The sequence below is a fragment of the Triticum urartu genome, chromosome 2 (genome assembly GCF_003073215.2).
Source record: "Triticum urartu cultivar G1812 chromosome 2, Tu2.1, whole genome shotgun sequence".
Lineage (NCBI taxonomy): Eukaryota > Viridiplantae > Streptophyta > Magnoliopsida > Poales > Poaceae > Triticum > Triticum urartu.
In genome coordinates, this window is record NC_053023.1 from 621393598 (window position 1) to 621414444 (window position 20847).

Genomic DNA, 20847 nt, shown 5'->3' on the forward strand with positions numbered 1-20847 from the left:
GACTCGAAGATCCCTTTTTGTGTGTCAAGGTCTACCCCAAGAGGCTTTAACATTTGTAGCCATGATGGAATAGGTGGGGTTGCAACTGGTGGGCGACTCAAATGATGCTTTTTGTGTTATTTAAAGTTTTTGTTGTTCGAAGCCTCCATCAACTTGATGACTAGGATAGAGAGGCTATCCAAACACCGGACAAAAGAAATATCATCGAGCCCTCGTGTTTGCATCCTTTAAACTCAATTCGCTACACCTTTGCAATTTATCGTACTCCGACATACTCTTGTGGTAAAAAGACGAGAGCAGAGACACAACACACAAAAACCTCTTGCTTGGACTCTTACCCATCTCTCCCTCATCCCTTCCTACTTACTCTCCAATCTCCACCACAACATCTCCTCCGTCGGCAAAAGGTCGAGCATTGTGTGCCCTCTTGTGGGGACCCTGGTCTAGATGACCGAAGACAACGATTTGTGTGTGCATAGTGATCTCAAAATCAATGTCCAGTTAACACAACGAACTGATATCACAGGTTACACCCATTAACGGTTAAAGTCTTACATAATTAAGGCTATTATGTTTGAGTCTTACATCAAAGTCATAACTAGGGAATTCCAAATGAAAGAGCAGCAGTAACTCCAATGATAATTTTGGCCCTACCCAGCTTGCCTTAACCCTACTACATGACCAGCTGCGCACATGATGCAAAGACCGATTGCAGCCTGCCCGCAGCGGCAACTGATCGCAGCTATGCAACCGGTCGTCCAGGCAGAGGTGATTTGTACGCTAAAGTTCATTGAAATGAGAAAAGTGGACATACATCGGTTCATACATGCAAATACCCTTGTCGTGCACATCTGCGCAAGGGAACGTGTTGTGCAGAGTGTGCAGTGAGGTACATCTATTTTTTTACTCCGCGGGCCCAATACTATTTTCTCTAAAGTTGTCTGGGTGGCATGTACCCAGGTTAGAGCATCTCCACTCCCGCCCCCACCAGGCCCCCAGGGCAAGTTTTTTAGCGTCGGCGCCAAAAAATCCCAGTCGCGCCCCCAGGACGTTGAAATCCGCCGGCTCGGCGATCCTAGGACGAACCCAGCGCACTGGCTGGCGGAAGGGAAAACCGCATCGGGGCCACCACCGTCAGGCGAAAACGCATCTTGCACGTCCAGACCCCCCCCCCACGCGCGCACGCCCCTGCCGCCACCTTGTCGATCCTGGCACCGCCCACCCACCCACCGCCGCTAGATAGGCCATCCCCCCGTCGAAAAAAGAGAGGGCTCCGCCGCGGCATCCTCCACCCCGTTCCTGGGCGAGCTTTCCGATGTTCCGGCCACGCAGGGCTGGAATACCGGCGGCTGTGTGCCTACCACGCCCGTCTGGTGTTCGGCGATTTGTCTACTCGGCCATGGACTCCGACGACGAGGAGGGGCTCGCGGTGCTCCTAGAGAAGGAAGCCGATTTCGACACCCAGGACGAAGAGCATCTCATGGTCCTCGCCGCCCTGGCCGCCTGCTCGCGAGCAATGCAAAGCCGCGGACGAGGTGGCTCGGTGCTGGGCCGGCTGAAGGCAAAGCAAAGGCATCGACTGGAAGGCTATTGCTTGCTCTACTCCGACTACTTCGCTGACGCTCCACTGCACGACGACAAAGTATTTGGCGCCGTTTTCGGATGAGCCGAAAGCCCTTCCTCGGGATTGTGAATTCCATCCGTGAGTTCGACAACTACTTCAAGTGCAAGAAGGATTGCACGGGCACACTTGGATTCACCTCACTCCAGAAGTGCACGACGGCTATAAGGATGCTTGCATACGGAGCTCCCGGTGATTCACTGGAAGACTATGGAAGCATGGCCGAGTCCACGACCATTGAGTGTTTCTACAAGTTCTGCAGGGTAGTGCTGGTAGTGTTTGGACCGCAATACTCGTGATCACCCAATGCTGAAGACACTGCTCGGATCTTAGCACAGAATGCAGCAAGAGGATTTCCTGGGATGCTTGGAAGCATCGACTGCATGCATTGGAAATGGAAAAACTATCCATTTGCTTGGTAGGGGATGTGCAAAGGCGCCAAAGGCGGTTGCAGTGTGGTACTTGAGGCAGTGGCCACACACGACCTCTAGATTTGGCACTCCTTCTTTGGTATGCCAGGAACTCACAATTACATCAACGTACTGCAGTACTCTGCTGTCTTTTCCAAGCTTGTTGAAGGTCATTCTCCTCCGATCAACTTCGAGGTCAATGGTGTTAGGGAACGTAGCAATAATTCAAAAATTTCCTACGTGTCACCAAGATCAATCTAGGAGATACTAGCAATGAGAGAGAGGGAGTGCATCTTCATACCCTTGAAGATCGCTAAGCGGAAGCGTTACAAGAACGCGGTTGGTGGAGTCGTACACGCAGCGATTCAGATCGCGGTCGATTCCGATCTAAGCTCCGAACAACTGCGCCTCCGCGTTCAACACACGTACAGCCCGGTGACGTCTCTCGCGCCTTGATCCAACAAGGAGAGAGGGAGAGGTTGGGGAAGACTCCGTCCAGCAGCAGCACGACGGCGTGGTGATGGTGGAGGAGCGTGGCACGCCAGCAGGGCTTTGCCAAGCACTGCAAGAGACGAGGAGGGAGAGGGGTAGGGCTGCGCCAAGAGGGAGAGAGACTCGTGTGTTGGGCAGCCCCAAAACCCCCACTATTTATAGGAGGAGGGGATGAGGGTGCGCCCCCTCTAGGGTTCCCACCCCTAGGGGGGCAGCAGCCCTAGATGGGATGGAGGGGGGCGACCAAGAGGGGGAGAGGGGGGCGCGCCCTAGGGTGGGCCTTAGGCCCATCTGCGCCTAGTGTTTCCCCCTTCTCCTCCTAGCTGCGCCTTGGGCCCTGGTGGGAGGCGCACCAGCCCACTCAGGGGCTGGTCCCTTCCCACTCTTGGCCCATGCAAGCCTCCGGGGCTGGTGGCCCCTCCTAGTGGACCCCCGGAACCCTCCTATGGTCCCGGTACATTACCGATGACGCCTGAAACACTTCTGGTGGTCAAAACCTCACTTCCTATATATTATTCTTTACCTCCGGACCATTCCAGAACTCCTCGTGACGTCCGGGATCTCATCCGGGACTCCGAACAACATTCGGTAACCACGTACAAACTTTCCCTATAACCCTAGCGTCATCAGACCTTAAGTGTGTAGACCCTACGGGTTCGGGAATCATGCAGACATGACCGAGACAACTCTCCATCTAATAACCAACAGCGGGATCTGGATACCCATGTTGGCTCCCACATGTTCCACGATGATCTCATCGGATGAACCACGATGTCGAGGATTCAAGCAATCCCGTATACAATTCCCTTTGTCAATCGGTATGTTACTTGCCCAAGATTCGATCGTCGGTATCCCAGTACCTCGTTCAATCTCGTTACCAGCAAGTCACTTTACTCGTTCCGTAATGCATGATCCCGTGGCCAACTACTTAGTCACAATGAGCTCATTATGATGATGCATTACCGAGTGGGGCCAGAGATACCTCTCCATCATACGGAGTGACAAATCCCAGTCTCGATTCGTGCCAACCCAACAGACACTTTCGAAGATACCTGTAGTGCACCTTTATAGCCGCCTAGTTACGTTGTGACGTTTGGTGCACCCAAAGCATTCCTACGGTATCCGGGAGTTGCACAATCTCATGGTCTAAGGAAATGATACTTGACAGTAGAAAAGCTTTAGCAAACGAACTACATGATCTTGTGCTATGCTTAAGATTGGGTCTTATCCATCACATCATTCTCCTAATGATGTGATCTCGTTATCAATGACATCCAATGTCCATGGTCAGGAAACCATGACCATCTATTGATCAACGAGCTAGTCAACTGGAGGCTTACTAGGGACATGTTGTGGTCTATGTATTCACACATGTATTACAGTTTCCGGTTAATACAATTATAGCATGAACAATAGACAATTATCATGAACAAGGAAATACAATAATAACCATTTTATTATTGCCTCTAGGGCATATTTCCAATAGTCTCCCACTTGCACTAGAGTCAATAATCTAGTTCACATCACTATGTGATTGTAATGAATCCAACACCCATGGGGTTTGTTCATATCTTGCTTGTGAGAGAGGTTTATTAGTCAATGGGTCTGAACCTTTCAGATCCATGTGTGCTTTGCAAATCTCTATGTCATCTTGTAGATGCAGCTACCACGCACTACTTTGAGCTATTCTAAATAACTGCTCTACTATACGAATCCGGTTTACTACTCAGAGTCATCTGGATTAGTGTCAAAGTTTGCATCGACGTAACCCTTTACGACGAACTCTTTTACCACCTCCATAATCGAGAAAATTCCTTAGTCCACTAGTTACTAAGGATAAGTTCGACCGCTGTCATGTGATCCATTCCTGGATCACTCTTGTACCCCTTGATTGACTCATGGCAAGGCACACTTCAGGTGTCGTACACAGCATAGCATACTGTAGAGCCTATGTCTAAAGCATAGGGGACGACCTTCGTCCTTTCTCTCTCTTCTGTAGTGGTCAGGTCTTGAGTCTTACTCAATACTCACACCTTGTAACACAGCCAAGAACTCCTTCTTTGCTGATCTATTTTGAACTCATTCAAAATCTTGTCACGGTATGTATTCATTTGAAAGTACTATTAAGCGTTTTTGATCTATCCTTATAGATTTTGATGCTCAATGTTCAAGTAGCTTAATCCAGGTTTTCCATTGAAAAACACTTTTCAAATAACCCTGCATGCTTTCCAGAAATTCTACATCATTTCTGATCAAAAATATGTTAACAACATATACTCATCAAAAATTCTATAGTGTTCCCACTCACTTCTTTGGAAATACAAATTTCTCATAAACTTTGTATAAACCCAAAATCTTTGATCATCTCATCAAAGCGTACATTCCAATTCCGAGATGCTTACTACAGTCCTTAGAAGGATTGCTGGAGCTTTGCATACTTGTTAGCATCTTTCAGGATTGACAAAACCTTCTGGTTGTATCACATACAACCTTTCCTCAAGAAAATCGTCGAGGAAACAATGTTTTGACATCCTATCTGCAAGATTTCATAAATAATGCAGTAACTACTAACATAATTCCAACAGACTCTTAGCATCGCTACGAGTGAAAGAGTCTCATCGTAGTCAACTCCTTGAACTTGTCGGGAGACATCTTAACGACAGGTCGAGCTTTCTTAATGGTGACACTTACCATCATTGTCTGTCTTCCTTTTAAAATCCATCTGCACTCAACAGCCTTACGACCATCAAGTAGTTCTTTCAAAGTCTATACTTTGTTTTATACATAGATCCTCTCTCGGATTTTATGGCCTCGAGCCATTCGTCGGAATCCGGGCCCACCATCGCTTCTCCATAGCTCGTAGGTTCATTGTTGTCTAGCAACATGACTTCCAAGATAGGATTACGTACCTCTCTGAAGTAGTATGCATCCTTGTCGACCTATGAGGTTTGGTAGTGACTTGATCCGAAGTTTCATGATCACTATAATAAGCTTCCACTTCAATTGGTGTAGGTGCCACAGGAACAACTTCATGTGCCCTGCTACACACTAGTTGAAGTGACAGTTCAATAACCTCATCAAGTCTCCACCATCCTCCCACTCAATTCTTTCGAGAGAAACTTTTCCTCGAGAAAGGACCCGTTTCTAGAAACAATCACTTTCGCTTCCGGATCTGAAATAGGAGGTATACCCAACTATTTTTGGGTATTCTATGAAGATGCATTTATCCGCTTTGGGTTCGAGCTTATCAGCCTAAAACTTTTTCACATAAGCATCACAGCCCCAAACTTTTAAGAAACGACAGCTTAGGTTTCTCTAAACCATAGTTCATACGGTGTCGTCTCAACGGAATTGTGTGGTGCCCTATTTAAAGTGAATGTGGTTGTCTCTAATGCCTAACCCATAAACGATAGTGGTAATTCGATAAGAGACATCATGGTATGCACCATATCCAATAGGGTGCAGTTATGATGTTCGGACACACCATCACACTATGGTGGTCCAGGCGGTATTAGTTGTGAAACAATTTCCACAATGTCTTAATTGTGTGCCAAAATCGTAACTCAGATATTCATCTCTATGATCATATCATAGACATTTTATCATCTTGTCACGACGATCTTCAACTTCACTCTGAAATTACTTAAACCTTTCAATAATTCAGACTTGTGTTTCATCAAGTAAATATACTCAGCATCTACTCAAATCATCTGTGAAGTAAGAACATAACGATATCCACTGCGTGCCTCAGCACTCATTGGACTGCACACATCAAAATGTATTACTTCCAACAAGTTGCTTTCTTATTCCATCTTACTGAAAACGAGGCCTTTCAGTCATCTTGCCCATGTGGTATGATCTGCATGTCTCAAGTGATTCAAAATCAAGTGAGTCCAAACGATCCATCTGCATGGAGTTTCTTCATGCATATCTACCAATAGACATGGTTCGCATGTCTCAATCTTTTTAGAAACGAGTGAGTCCAAAGATCCATCAACATGGAGCTTCTTCATGCGTTTTATACCAACATGACTCAAATGGCAGTGCCACAAGTATGTGGTACTATCATTACTATCTTATATCTTTTGGCATGAACATGTGTATCACTACGATCGAGATTCAATAAACCATTCATTTTAGGTGCAAGACCATTGAAGGTATTATTCAAATAAACAGAGTAACCATTATTCTCCTGAAATGAATAACCGTATGGCAATAAACATAATCCAATTATGTCTATGCTCAACGCAAACACCAAATAACAATTATTTCGGTTTAACACCAATCCCGATGGTAGAGGGAGCGTGTGATGTTTGATCACATCAACCTTGGAAACACTTCCAACATATCGTCATCTCACCTTTAGCTAGTCTCCGTAGCCTTTTATTTCGAGTTACTAACACTTAGCAACCGAACCGGTGTTTGTTACCCTGGTGCTACTAGGAGTACTAGTAAAGTACACATTAATATAACATATATCCAAAATACTTCTGTCGATCTTGCCAGCCTTCTCATCTACCAAGTATCTAGGGTAGTTCTGCTTCAGTGACCGTTCCCCTCATTATAGAAGCACTTAGTCTCGGGTTTGGTTCAACCTTGGGTTTCTTCACTAGAGCAGCAACTGATTTGCCGTCTCATGAAGTATCCCTTCTTTCCCTTGCCCTTCTTGAAACTAGTGGTTTAACCATCAACAATTGATGCTCCTACTTGATTTCTACTTTCGCAGTGTCAAACATCGCGAGTTGCTCAAGGATCATCATGTCTATCCCTGATATGTTATAGTTCATCACGAAGCTCCAATAGCTTGGTGGCAGTGACTATGGAGAACCATCACTATCTCATCTGGAATATTAACTCCCACTCAATTCAAGCGATTGTAGAACTCAGACAATCTGAGCACATGCTCAACGATTGAGTTTTTCTCCCTTAGTTTGCAGGCTTAAGAAACTTGTCAGAGGTCTCATACCTCTTGACGTGGGCACTAGTCTAATATTCCAATTTCAGTATTTGGAACATCTCATATGTTCTGCGACGTTTCAAAAACGTCTTTGGTGCCACAATTCTAAACTGTTAGTATTACGCACTGAACTATCACGTAGTCATCAAAACGTGTATGTCAGATGTTTCCCAACATCTATAGACGATGCTCGAGGTTCAACACACTGAGCGGCATAACCCTTCTGTGCAGCAATGAGGACAATCCTCAGTTCACGGACACAGTCCGCATAATTGCTACTGTCAACTCTCAACTAAATTTTCTCTAGGAACATATCTAAAACACTAGAACCAAAGCGTGAGCTACGACATAATTTGCAAAGACCTTTTGACTATGTTCATGATAATTAAGTTCATCTAATCAAATTATTCAATGAACTCCCACTTAGATAGACATCCCTCTAGTCATGTAAGTGATACATGATCCGAGCCAACTAGGCCGTGTCCGATCATCACGTGAGACGGACTAGTCATTATCGCTAAACATCTTCATGTTGATCGTATCCACTATACGACTCATGTTCAACCTTTCGGTCTTCCGTGTTCCGAGACCATGTCTGTACATGCTAGGCTCGTCAAGTTAACCTAAGTGTATTGCGTGTGTAAATCTGGCTTACACCCGTTGTATGCGAACGTTAGAACCTATCACACCCGATCATCACGTGGTGCTTCGGAACAACGGACCTTAGCAACAATGCACAGTTAGGGGGAACACAATTCTTGATATTTTAATGAGGGATCATCTTATTTATGCTACCGTCGTTCTAAGCAAATAAGATGTAAAAACATGACAAACATCACATGCAAATCATAAAGTGACATGATATGGCCAATATCATCTTGCGCCTTTGATCTCCATCTTCGAGGCGCGGCATGAACACCATCGTCACCAGCATGACACCATGATGTCCATCATCGTGTCTTCATGAAGTTGCCTCGCCAACTATTACTTCTACTACTATGGCTAACAGTTAGCAATAAAGTAAAGTAATTACATGCATTTTCATTGACACGCGGGTCATAAATAAATTAAGACAACTCATATGGCTCCTGCCGGTTGTCATACTCATCGACATGCAAGTCGTGATTCCTATTACAAGAACATGATCAATCTCATACATCACATATATCATTCATCACATCCTTTTGGCCATATCACATCACAAAGCAAACCCTGCAAAAACAAGTTAGACATCCTCTAATTGTTGTTGCATGTTTTACGTGGCTGCTATGGGTTTCTAGCAAGAACGTTTCTTACCTATGCAAAACCACAACGGTGATATGCCAATTGCTATTTACCCTTCATAAGGACCCTTTTCATCGAATCCGATCCGACTAAAGTGGGAGAGACAGACACCCGCCAGCCACCTTATACATCAAGTGCATGTCAGTCGGTGGAACCAGTCTCACGTAAGCGTATGTGTAAGGTCGGTCCGGGCCGCTTCATCCCACAATGCCGCCGAATCAAGATAAGACTAGTAACGATAAGAAAATTGAACAAATCATCGCCCACAACTTCTTTGTGTTCTACTCGTGCATAGAATCTACACATAGACCTAGCTCATGATGCCACTGTTGGGGAACGTAGCAATAATTCAAAAATTTCCTACGTGTCACCAAGATCAATCTAGGAGATACTAGCAACGAGAGAGAGGGAGTGCATCTTCATACCCTTGAAGATCGCTAAGCGGAAGCGTTACAAGAACGCGGTTGGTGGAGTCGTACACGCAACGATTCAGATCGCGATCGATTCCGATCTAAGCGCCGAACAACGGCGCCTCTGCGTTCAACACACGTACAGCCCGGTGACGTCTCCCACGCCTTGATCCAGCAAGGAGAGAGGGAGAGGTTGGGGAAGACTCCGTCCAGCAGCAGCACGACGGCGTGGTGATGGTGGAGGAGCGTGGCACGCCAGCAGGGCTTCGCCAAGCACTGCAAGAGACGAGGAGGGAGAGGGGTAGGGCTGCGCCAAGAGGGAGAGAGACTCGTGTGTTGGGCAGCCCCAAAACCCCCACTATTTATAGGAGGAGGGGATGAGGGTGCGCCCCCTCTAGGGTTCCCACCCCTAGGGGGGCAGCCCTAGATGGGATGGAGGGGGGCGGCCAGGAGGGGGAGAGGGGGACGCGCCCTAGGATGGGCCTTAGGCCCATCTGCGCCTAGGGTTTCCCCCCTTCTCCTCCTAGCTGCGCCTTGGGCCCTGGTGGGAGGCGCATCAGCCCACTCAGGGGCTAGTCCCTTCCCACTCTTGGCCCATGCAAGCCTCTGGGGCTGGTGGCCCCTCCCGGTGGACCCCCGGAACCCTCCTGTGGTCCCGATACATTACCGATGACGCCCGAAACACTTCCGGTGGTCAAAACCTCACTTCCTATATATTATTCTTTACCTCTGAACCATTTAGGAAGTCCTCGTGACGTCCGGGATCGCATACGGGACTCCGAACAACATTCAGTAACCACATACAAACTTTCCCTATAACCCTAGCGTCATCCGACCTTAAGTGTGTAGACCCTACGGGTTCGGGAATCATGCAGACATGACCGAGACAACTCTCCGGCCAATAACCAACAGCGGGATCTGGATACCCATGTTGGCTCCCACATGTTCCACGATGATCTCATCGGATGAACCACGATGTCGAGGATTCAAGCAATCCCATATACAATTCCCTTTGTCAATCGCTACGTTACTTGCCCGAGATTCGATCGTCGGTATCCCAATACCTCGTTCAATGTCGTTACCAGCAAGTCACTTTACTCGTTCCGTAATGCATGATCCCGTGACCAACTACTTAGTCACAATGAGCTCATTATGATGATGCATTACCGAGTGGGCCCAGAGATACCTCTCCGTCATACAGAGTGACAAATCCCAGTCTTGATTCATGCCAACCCAACAGACACTTTCGGAGATACATGTAGTGCACCTTTATAGCCACCCAGTTACTTGTGACGTTTGGTGCACCCAAAGCATTCCTGCGGTATCCGGGAGTTGCACAATCTCATGGTCTAAGGAAATGATACTTGACATTAGAAAAGCTTTAGCAAACAAACTACGCGATCTTGTGCTACACTTAAGATTGGGTCTTGTCCATCACATCATTCTCTTAATGATGTGATCCTGTTATCAATGACATCCAATGTCCATGGTCAGAAAACCATGACCATCTATTGATCAACGAGCTAGTCAACTAGAGGCTTACTAGGGACATGTTGTGGTCTATGTATTCACACATGTATTACAGTTTCCGATTAATACAATTATAGCATGAACAATAGACGATTATCATGAACAAGGAAATACAATAATAACCATTTTATTATTGCCTCTAGGGCATATTTCCAACAAATGGACGACACTACAACAAGGGATACTACCTAGCAGATGGCATCTATCCGAGATGGTCCACATTTGTGATGACTATCTCGAGCCCTGTGCCAGGAGGCAAGAACTCCTACTTTGCCAAGTGTCAGGAGGCTTGCAGGAAGGATGTCGAGTAGGCATTTGGTGTGCTCCATTCTCGATTTGCCGTTGTCCGGTACCCCGCTCAGACCTGGTCAAAAGATCAAATGTGGGAGATCATGACTTGCTATGTCATCTTGCACAACATGATCATTGAGAGCGAGCAGGAAGAGCCAATATTTGACACTGAACCATATTACAGGCAGGGTCCTCTTGCCCAAGTTGATCACCAGCTACCGGTAACCCGGACTGTCTTTCTCAATATGCGTCAGGAGATCCGAGACCCACATGTACATCAACAACTGTAGCAAGATCTAGTGGAGCACCTATGGAGCCTCAAGGGCAACGCGTAACTCGACGTGTGATGAAATATGCGTTTTTATTTGTTGAACTATATAATTTGTATTGAACTATTTGATTTCTATTTGGTTTTTTGTGATGAACTATGTGATAAAAAATAGCTTCTGTTGAATTTGCGCCGAAGCACGGCGAATATGGACTGAAATTGGTCAATTTGCACCGATAGCGGGCCAATTTGCGCCAAAAGTGGTCTGGAAAATGGGCTAATTTGCGCTAAAAGTGGTCCGAAATCGGCGCCGGGGGCAACGTGGGGGCGGCGGCTGAGAACCCGATCACCCCCACGCCAATTTTAGCGCCAGTTGGCGGCCAGGCGACGATATATTATGGGAAAACGCTGTTCTTAAACCGGCTGATAACAACGGAACTTCAGCCGCCTCCTGCTTCCGCCCAAGGTTGGAAAAAGCGGTAGGCGTAAGCGGGGCAGTTGTCCTTCGCCTAGTGCCTAGGCGGTGCCTAAGCGCCATAGGCGCGGCCTAGGCGGTAATATGGTTTTTACTCGAAGTGTATTTGTGATTATTATATGGGTGTTGATATTAATTTAGGGCATATAAATAAGTTAATTGCCGGCTACTAACGTTGTAATATAACCTGTTTGGCATATCAGTGCAGTATGTGGCATGATTTCTTGCTTGGGTAGGCAATTCCTTGCTTTCCCTGCCTAGACCTCCATTTATGCCCTAGGCGAGGCGTTTGGCCATTGCCTAGCGCCTAGGCATGCCTAAGCGGCTCCTAGGCACTGCCTTTTCCAACAGAGCTTCCGCCACATGTCAGCTGCGACCCCACGCACCGCTTCCTCTCTCTCCACCTATCTCCTCCAACCACCACATGTTTTCTTTCTTTCTTCCTCGCTCGTTCTCTCCCGTATCCCAAATCCTCATCTCCTTCCGCCGACGCAGCAACAGCCACCACCGGCCACCGACCCGTCGTCACTGGCGGCAGCCACCCGCTGCAAGAGCTAGAAAATCTCTGCTGCGCGTACTACCACCTATTGCAACCGCTCCACTCGCTTCTTCTCGTTCCTAGACGCAAACATAGCAGCGCTGCGACCCCATGATCTCGTCGTCGACCAGGGACGCTGCAATCTGAATCTCGCCACGGCGGCGGACCTGCAATGCAACATGCAACATGCGTGGTGCCGTGTCCTCGCAGACCTCGCCGGCCGGGGAGCTGCAGTGCAACACGTGGTGCTGGCATGAATAGTAAAATAAAAAATTCAAAAAATTGTAAAAAGAAATTGGTGTCAAAGAATGACAAATATTTTAAGTGCCTACCAAGTTTTATCAGGGAACGACATTCGTGGAAGTCGTGGCAAAAAGACATTCTATATGGGAGTGCTGATTGTTTTTTTGCCACCAATTTTTTTTTAGATTTTTTTAATTCTTTTAGATTTTACTATTCATGGTGGTATCATAAGAGCTAAAACTTGGATGGGCACTTTCCAACATTTTTGTTATAAGAGAAAATGACACTAACATATATCTGATGTTTTTCTGAACATTTTGGTGTCTTATTTGCATTTTTCTGGTTTAGTATGAATTAGTTATGAATTTTTCAAACTGACGGTCAAACGGTCGAAGGGCAGAAGCATAAGAGGAGCGAAGTGACTTGGACAAAACCGATGACTTTTGGAAATTAGGGGTAAAACAACCGAGTGGGACACAACTAAGGGCATAAATCTAATTATCCCTTTATGTTTTAGAATTTTGTGAACCAAACAAACATTAAGAGATTTGTGTGGACGTTAATTTTTTTGGAAGAAGTCTGAAATAAACCTTGAACTTGTAGACGAAAGTTAAATCAAATCCCAAACTTCAAATCCCAGAAATCAACACACCGGACTCTCTGATCCCAATCTATTTTGAACCTTGAGAGAGTTCCCAAACAGGGATTGTCGACATGGCATGTTAAATCCCGGGATTGTTGCATGTGGACTCAATTGGGCCGGCCCACCAGGCATGAAGCTTTTTTCTTACCACGCGACGTAAAAACCGGAGTCGAACTTGGGACCTGGCAAAGTTGAGCTTATCTTGATAGCCACTAGAACACATGACTATGAGTGATATAATCAGAGGCCCGAAATAGTTAAACACACACCGAAACGTCGAACTTTGAAAACATTTTTAGGGGCAAACAAATATTGAAAACATAAACAATTTTGGAAATGGCCAAACATTTTATAAAGTGTGGGCACTTTTGAAAATTCCAAATACTTTAAGAAAACAACTATTTTTTGAAAAAGCAATCAGTTTTGAAAAGCGAACACTTTTTGAAATATAAACATTTTTGAAACCTGAAGAAAATTTTAAAGTGCGAACACTTATGGAAAATTTAAAAAATGGAAACAAATTTTGAAACCTGAAAAAATGTGTAAAGAAAATGTTAATGGCATCTAAAAAACATCACGAGTTTAGATAAACGTATGTGGCATTTAAAAAAATGTTTGTACAATGGAAAATAATATTCTTGTGATTCAAAAAAAATGTTTCATCCATAAAAAAATGGTAGCATTTCAAGAATGTTCATGAGTTTCAAAAAATGTGCTTGTAACCTTTAAAAAAGCGTATACAATGTAAAGAAAAAGGTTTGCATGATGTAAAAAATAATGCCATACCCTTAAAATACTATATGTGACATGTGTTTGAAAAAGTGTATACAATTTAAAAAATGTGTAACAATGTAAAAAAATGTTCGTGTAGTTTATAAAACTAGTAAATGTGTACGTGCAATGCACGTTGATATTAGGTAATATATTAATTACACGTAAGTATTAGGTAGGATATTATTTATGCATTAAGTATGTGATTAGCATTGGCATTAATATTTGGTATGCTATTAACTGCACACTGAACATGTTGAGCGCTCACCATTGGAACAACCTGAGTCGTTAGATTGACCTGATTTGACGGCCGGGATTTGTTGGATCTGCCCCTTTGGGTCTTTTTATATTGGTATAGATGTTTATTGTCCTTAAGAAAATGTAAAACATCTATTTGAAAAAGTATTACCGTGTATTCAAAAAAGTATTGTAAACTTGTATTTAAAAAAAATTATCTAATGTATTTGAAAAATGTCGAAAGTGTATTAGAAAATATTACACATGTGTGCTAAAATTGTGCATTGGGTACTGAGAATAATTAGACATGTGTAAAAAAGAAAACCGGTTACCGATAAAGAAACAAAATAAAAGCGAAAAAACAAACAATATGAAGAAAAAACAAAAAGTATAACGAAGAAAGGAAAACCAGATAAAACCATTGGAAAAACAAAGTACAATGAAGGGAAAAAAGCAGAAGAAAACCAATGAAAAACCAAAGGAAAATAAAAAGAAAAAAAACAAAAAAAAAGGAATACCAGCTAAATCCTCTCGAGGTTTAAAATAGGCCGGGATAAGAGAGTTTGGTGTGCTGATTTTAGGGACTGAGAGTTCAGAGTTTGATTTAGATTTCGCCTACAAGTTCAAGGTTTATTTTGGGCATTTCCCTAAAAAAATATGGAATAATATGAACCGTCCGACATATTTTTTATACAAGTTTTTAGTCCTCGCCAAAAACAAACAAACAATAAAACACCTTTGATTTAATGAAAGAGGCGCTTCCCGGACTGCTTTGGAAGCAAGCCACGCAAGGAGAGTTGCCTCCTCTCCCGAATCTCATCCTCCTACTCCCCCCGGATGAGATTCGGGAGTATTTGTTATGTATCTTGATCAGGTCAGTGATCACTAGTTCGCAAAAAAAAAAAAAGATCAGTGATCACTGATTAGTCCTTTCCGACGAGAATCCGCGTGATTTGCTGCGTATTACTCCGTCTGTTCCTCTCCCCGCTTCATTTCTTGCTTTTCGAGTCGACGTGGACTCGCGGCCTCCTCCTCCGAGCGGTGCGTGCCGGGGAGCCGTCAGCCGTGGCGACCACACGCCGAAAGTTAAGTTAACCAGCTGATTTATGCGGGGTCACCGAAGCCGACCCTTCTTTCAGCTACGCAATCGCGTCAGTTAACGATTTTTCAAGCAACCGTAGATCGATCTCGCCCGGATCTTCGTTGACTCCGCTATTTTTTTTAACTAAAAGTCTTTCCAATTTCAGCCCCTTGGTCTGGAGTTCTGATTGGACGGGGCTCGTTCCCGAGCGTTGATAATGAGATATTTTACCGACGATGCGTGCCGAGTAGGAACTCCCGTCAGTTTGCTTGTATGCATCTGCTACACAGCTCCTGCACCGTTGTTTGCACACAAGCTCTCGGCCTCACGGGGAGCACCGAGTGCTGCGGTGAGGAGCAGCACTAGATGATGGAAGGCCAAGAGGACAAGAGGCCTTCCATCATTTTCTGACGGGGGCGCTCCCAAGCTTTTTGGTCGAAGCTAGAGGGCCCGGCAGGTGAGATTTTTAATCCATGCTCTCTGTATGCGCAATTATCCATTCTAACCGAAGAATCAAGAATGTCCTCCTTGCTCCATGGATTCTGCCTTGGAATCACTCACAGCTCTCTCAAGAGCTCACTCGGAGCTAGTAGTACTACAAGTGTAGAGCTCACTAATGATTAACGAACACCGTGCTCTGTCCGGCGGTCCGATGACTCCTCCGTCTCCCCCCGGACTCGAATCTGACGCCGCGAGAATCTGCCCCCACTATGTCTATGCAGCAGGACAGGCGGAGGAGGCCGCCGCCGCCGTCGCCGGGCGTCGAGCTCGCGATGGCGCCGCACTCGCGGGACGGCCGCAGAGTCCGTTTCGAGGAGATCCGCGAGCTCGACGGCCACGGCGACGAACCAGAGCTGGGGGCCGGGCACGCGCGGGGCCGCGTGCCGCCGTGGCGGGAGCAGCTGACGGCGCGCGGGATGGTGGCGAGCCTGGCGGTCGGCGCCATGTACAGCGTCATCGTGATGAAGCTCAACCTCACCACGGGCCTCGTCCCCACGCTCAACGTCTCCGCCGCGCTCATCGCCTTCGTCCTCCTCCGCGCCTGGACCAAGGCGCTGGCCCGCCTCGGCGTCGCCGCCCGCCCCTTCACGCGCCAGGAGAACACCGTCGTGCAGACCTGCGCCGTCGCCTGCTACGGCATCGCCGTCGGAGGTCAGTGCCGGCCACACATCGCATCTGCCAATTTGTCAAGTGGAGACCTTGGATTGAGACGCGTCCTTGGATTTTTCCCTTCCCTTCCCACAGGTGGGTTCGGGTCCTACCTGCTCGCGCTCGACAAGAACACCTACGAGATGGCCGGGGAGGAGACGGAGGGCAACGTGCCGGGGAGCTACAAGGAGCCCGGCATTGCGTGGATGACCGGCTTCCTCCTCGCCGTCAGCTTCGTGGGGATCATCGCGCTCGTCCCTCTCAGGAAGGTCAGTAATCAGTATGCTTGTGCTCCCCACAGTCTTGCTTGCACTATTACCTTCACAAGCTTAATGATTCTGTAACACTCACTCCTCTACAAATGTTGCTTGCATACTGTCAAAGTGGTAATCAACTCCTTGTCACTATCTGTATTGCTCTTTCTTGGACAACTGAAAAATGTTGGCTCCTTCTGCTGTCCTACGCCTACGCGTGCGGCGTAAGGTCTTTTTGTCTCTGTCTTGCTATCCTTGTTTGTTTATAAGGATAAGACCAACTCACGGATTAGGCAAAGCTGACTTCGATTTAGTTAGGTGATGTAGTTTGACGTCAGTGCTAGGAGTACCATTTTCATGCTTTTTTTTCCTTCGACTTGAGGAGCTCCTCGCTCCTGATTTCATTTCTATCATTTTCATGATATCAGATTGACCGGTGATGACTTTGTTGTCCCTACTGAATGTGCCTTCTTTTTGGAGAAAAATAGCAGAAGGATTGCCTTTTCACTATAATAAGAAAGAAATGTTACAAAATATAAAAGGGCTGGGCATGTTTCTGAACTTGACATGTTCCAACGGGATAGGCTACTAGGAGTCTAGGATCAATTGGATGCGCTGCACTCGAACTCTCTGCAGTACCCTAAGAACCCCTTGGGGAACACCTTGTGGTACGCGAGCCTCATTGACTCATTGTGCTCAAGATGTGCCGATTTTCCGCCCATACATTCCAGAGCATGTATATACAGCAGCGGTTTCTTCTCCTTTGAGGACAATTGCCGCAACATTTCGTTCTACCAGGCGTTGGTAGACAAAAAAGGGGAGAGTGGTATGGAATGAAGCTCTCCTGACCAAAGGCACACAAGGTCCCACACAACCTTCTGGATCCTGATTTTTAATTACAGATATGAATAGTGTTCCGGTCACCGTCTTGATGGTGGATCTTGAACAACAATTTTTGGATAAATTGCAAAAGCCGGGACTTCAACTCAAGACCTTAGGCCCTGATCATGCACTTATCAACTTCAACTCAAGACCTTAGGCCCTGATACCATGTTAAGCTTCATGCACTAGCCAACGCAACCAAAAGTCCAAACAGATGAAAAGATCTAGGCAATCTACATATACACTTCTACAACCTCCACCTGTCACCAAAAGGGGAGAGGGCGATGCCATGAGAGACCATGATGATCCTTTGATCATGATGCACTCGCGGGCACACAACGGCATCGGCAAAAAGCCTGCCACAAGATTGGCGAACAAAGACCACACGCCAGACGGAGAGTGAGCCACCACTCCTACCACCTCCAATGGAGGAAAACCTCTCCGCCTCCGGCTGCAGCAAGTCGGATTTGACCGCGCCCATGGGCCTCCATGATTGATTCACGATCTGACGGCGCCATAGTCGTGAGTCATGACGTCTGGTAATTATGGGAGGTGGCCAGCCCTATGGCATCGGTTATTATGTTTTTGAAAATTTGTTATTCTAATCTTCAGCTGCAACCCATTGAGAGCATAAATAATTTTGAAAAGAAAAAAAAAGTACATAGAAGTTTTGAGTTGTCAGCTATTTTCTTTAGTCCTTGGTCATATTTGGGAAAACATATTTTTTCTTGTGAATCCTTCAAAATGAACTTGATTCCGTGTAGTCTTCTCTTGGATTACAAGAACCTCTATAAGTTTGACATCACATTTACACAGATGATTAATTTTTCTGTTGAACTTCGTAAATTTCAGATTATGATAATTGACTACAAATTAACTTATCCAAGCGGGACTGCAACAGCTGTGCTTATAAATGGATTTCATACGCCTCATGGAGATGCTATGGCAAAGTATGTTGGTTATTTCACATAACACGGGACTTGCAAATTCAAACACAATTATCTGTTTTTTAACCGGTCCTTTATTTCTTCATGTTAGGCAGCAAGTAAGTGGATTCACAAAATACTTCGGAATCAGCTTCTTCTGGAGCTTCTTCCAGTGGTTTTACTCTGGTGGGGACAGTTGTGGGTTCTCGCAGTTTCCTACTTTTGGACTAACAGCTTGGAAACACACGTAACGTTGTCCACTTTGCTCATTGTGATATTAAATCTTTTCTTGACTAGTAACATTTTTACCTGATTCTGTTTTTTCTTCTTCTGATTTTTTGGGGTGTCAGATTCTTCTTTGATTTCAGCCTCACATATGTTGGGGCAGGGATGATTTGTTCCCACCTTGTTAACCTGTCTCTCCTTTTTGGCGCCATTCTCTCCTGGGGTGTCATGTGGCCTCTGATCAGTGATTTGGAAGGCGACTGGTATCCAGCAAATATACCAGAAAGCAGCATGAGCAGCCTGCAAGGCTACAAGGTTTGTTTCTTTTTTTTTTTGGTTATTGTACTGTGTACATGTCTGACTATAATTCTTGTTGCTTACCTTGTCTCAATCTGCAGGCCTTCATATGCATAGCTCTCATCCTAGGAGATGGCCTGTACAATTTTGTCAAGATTATTGTCTTCACTATTAAGAATCTGATTGAAAAATCAAATCTGAAGAACACAAAGAAAGGTAAACATTCTGATAAATGCATGACAGAGTCTTTGTGATGTATAGATAATCTGATTGGGGTTAGTGCTATTTTTTAGATGAAGACATTCCAGTGCTTGATGACCTTCATCGTAATGAAGTTTTTATGAAGGACAGTCTACCTTCATGGCTAGCCTACTCTGGCTACGTTGCATTATCAGTTGCTGCAGTAATTGTCATCCCCATGATGTTCCGCGAGATGAAGTGGTACTATGTTGTCATTGCGTACCTACTGGCTCCTGCCCTGGGTTTCTGCAACGCCTATGGCGCCGGCCTTACTGATATCAACATGGCCTACAATTATGGGAAGGTTGCCCTCTTCATTCTTGCAGCCTGGGCTGGCAAAGACTCTGGTGTGGTTGCTGGCTTAGTAGGCTGCGGTCTGGTGAAGTCGCTGGTGTCAATATCTGCTGATCTGATGCATGATTTCAAGACTGGGCATCTCACACTAACATCTCCCAGATCAATGCTGATTGCTCAGGCTATTGGCACCGCCATGGGCTGTATCATCGGGCCACTAACATTCATGCTGTTCTACAAGGCATTTGACATAGGCAACCCAGAAGGGCCCTGGAAGGCACCGTATGCTCTAATCTACCGAAACATGGCGATTCTTGGTGTGGAGGGTTTCTCTGCTCTACCCCAGCATTGCTTGCAGCTGTGCTATGGGTTCTTTGGCTTTGCAGTGGTGGCCAACCTTATGAGGGACCTCTTGCCGCCGAAGTATGGCAGGTGTGTTCCCCTACCGATGGCAATGGGGGTTCCTTTCCTCGTCGGCGCGAGCTTTGCCATCGACATGTGCGTGGGAAGCTTAGTAGTCTTCGTCTGGAACATGATGGACAGAAGTAAGGCTGCACTGATGGTGCCGGCAGTTGCATCTGGTTTGATATGTGGAGATGGGCTTTGGATCTTCCCTTCGGCCTTGCTTGCACTGGCCAAGATCAGCCCACCATTCTGCATGGCATTTAGGCCTACACACTAGGGACGGTAACAAACTACTCTATGTACAGTTAGAAGACATACATCCTGGCAAGAATGCAGTAAATAGGTTTTGCATAGCCGGGCGAGATTGTAGCATGCACATGCATTTTTTCTTCTTGTATTGATATGTTGCTGTATATAGTTTTGTAGTTTTGGCAACAAGTCACACAAGGTGTAATACTGTAAGATGTGGGAATAATCTTTCGGGGGCAGCTGATCCAATTGTTAATTGTCAGTTTCCAGCTGTTGTCGTTAAAAGTATCATCAGTACATACAAAATGAAGATAGTTCACTCAGATATATGCCAATGAAGAATCATCATTACTCCCTCCGTCTTATAATATAAGACGTTTTTTAACAATATACTAGTGTCTGACGCTCCTCCTCCTCTTTATTTTATGAGAAACTCCTCCTCTAGGTCGTGCACCTCTCTGATATGGGCCTGGGCCACGTTGGTCAACAGTACATGGGCCATGGGCCCCTCATTCCACAGTCTTCAGCAGCTCCGTCACACTAAAAGCCTCCTTGCTTGTGTTCTAGAAAAACTAAAAACCTCCTTGCCATCTCCTCGAACAATTTCCTCGTAACAGTAGACTTCATCTCGCCTTCTTAATTTGTACTCCCTCCGTTCGGAATTACTTGTCGAAG

At 45.7% G+C, this 20847-nt stretch overlaps 1 protein-coding gene across 1 annotated transcript; it reads left to right on the forward strand.

The window, feature by feature from the left end:
• Window positions 1-15195: 15195 nt before the first annotated feature.
• On the forward strand, window positions 15196-20441 carry LOC125539242 (probable metal-nicotianamine transporter YSL9). Its single transcript, XM_048702645.1, has 8 exons — window positions 15196-15708; window positions 15974-16403; window positions 16497-16669; window positions 18389-18486; window positions 18575-18709; window positions 18813-19002; window positions 19086-19200; window positions 19278-20441. The coding sequence occupies exons 2-8, from the start codon at window positions 16025-16027 to the stop codon at window positions 20198-20200; spliced, it is 2013 nt and encodes a 670-aa protein (XP_048558602.1). The 5' UTR covers window positions 15196-15708; window positions 15974-16024; the 3' UTR covers window positions 20201-20441.
• Window positions 20442-20847: the final 406 nt, after the last annotated feature.

Coding starts and splice junctions, on each gene's coding strand:
- LOC125539242 (XM_048702645.1), top strand. CDS start 16,025: ATGGCGCCGCACTCGCGGGACGGCCGCAGAGTCCGTTTCGAGGAGATC. Junction 18,487..18,574: donor CATGGAGATGCTATGGCAAA/GTATGTTGGTTA, acceptor TCTTCATGTTAG/GCAGCAAGTAAGTGGATTCA. Junction 18,710..18,812: donor CTAACAGCTTGGAAACACAC/GTAACGTTGTCC, acceptor TTGGGGTGTCAG/ATTCTTCTTTGATTTCAGCC.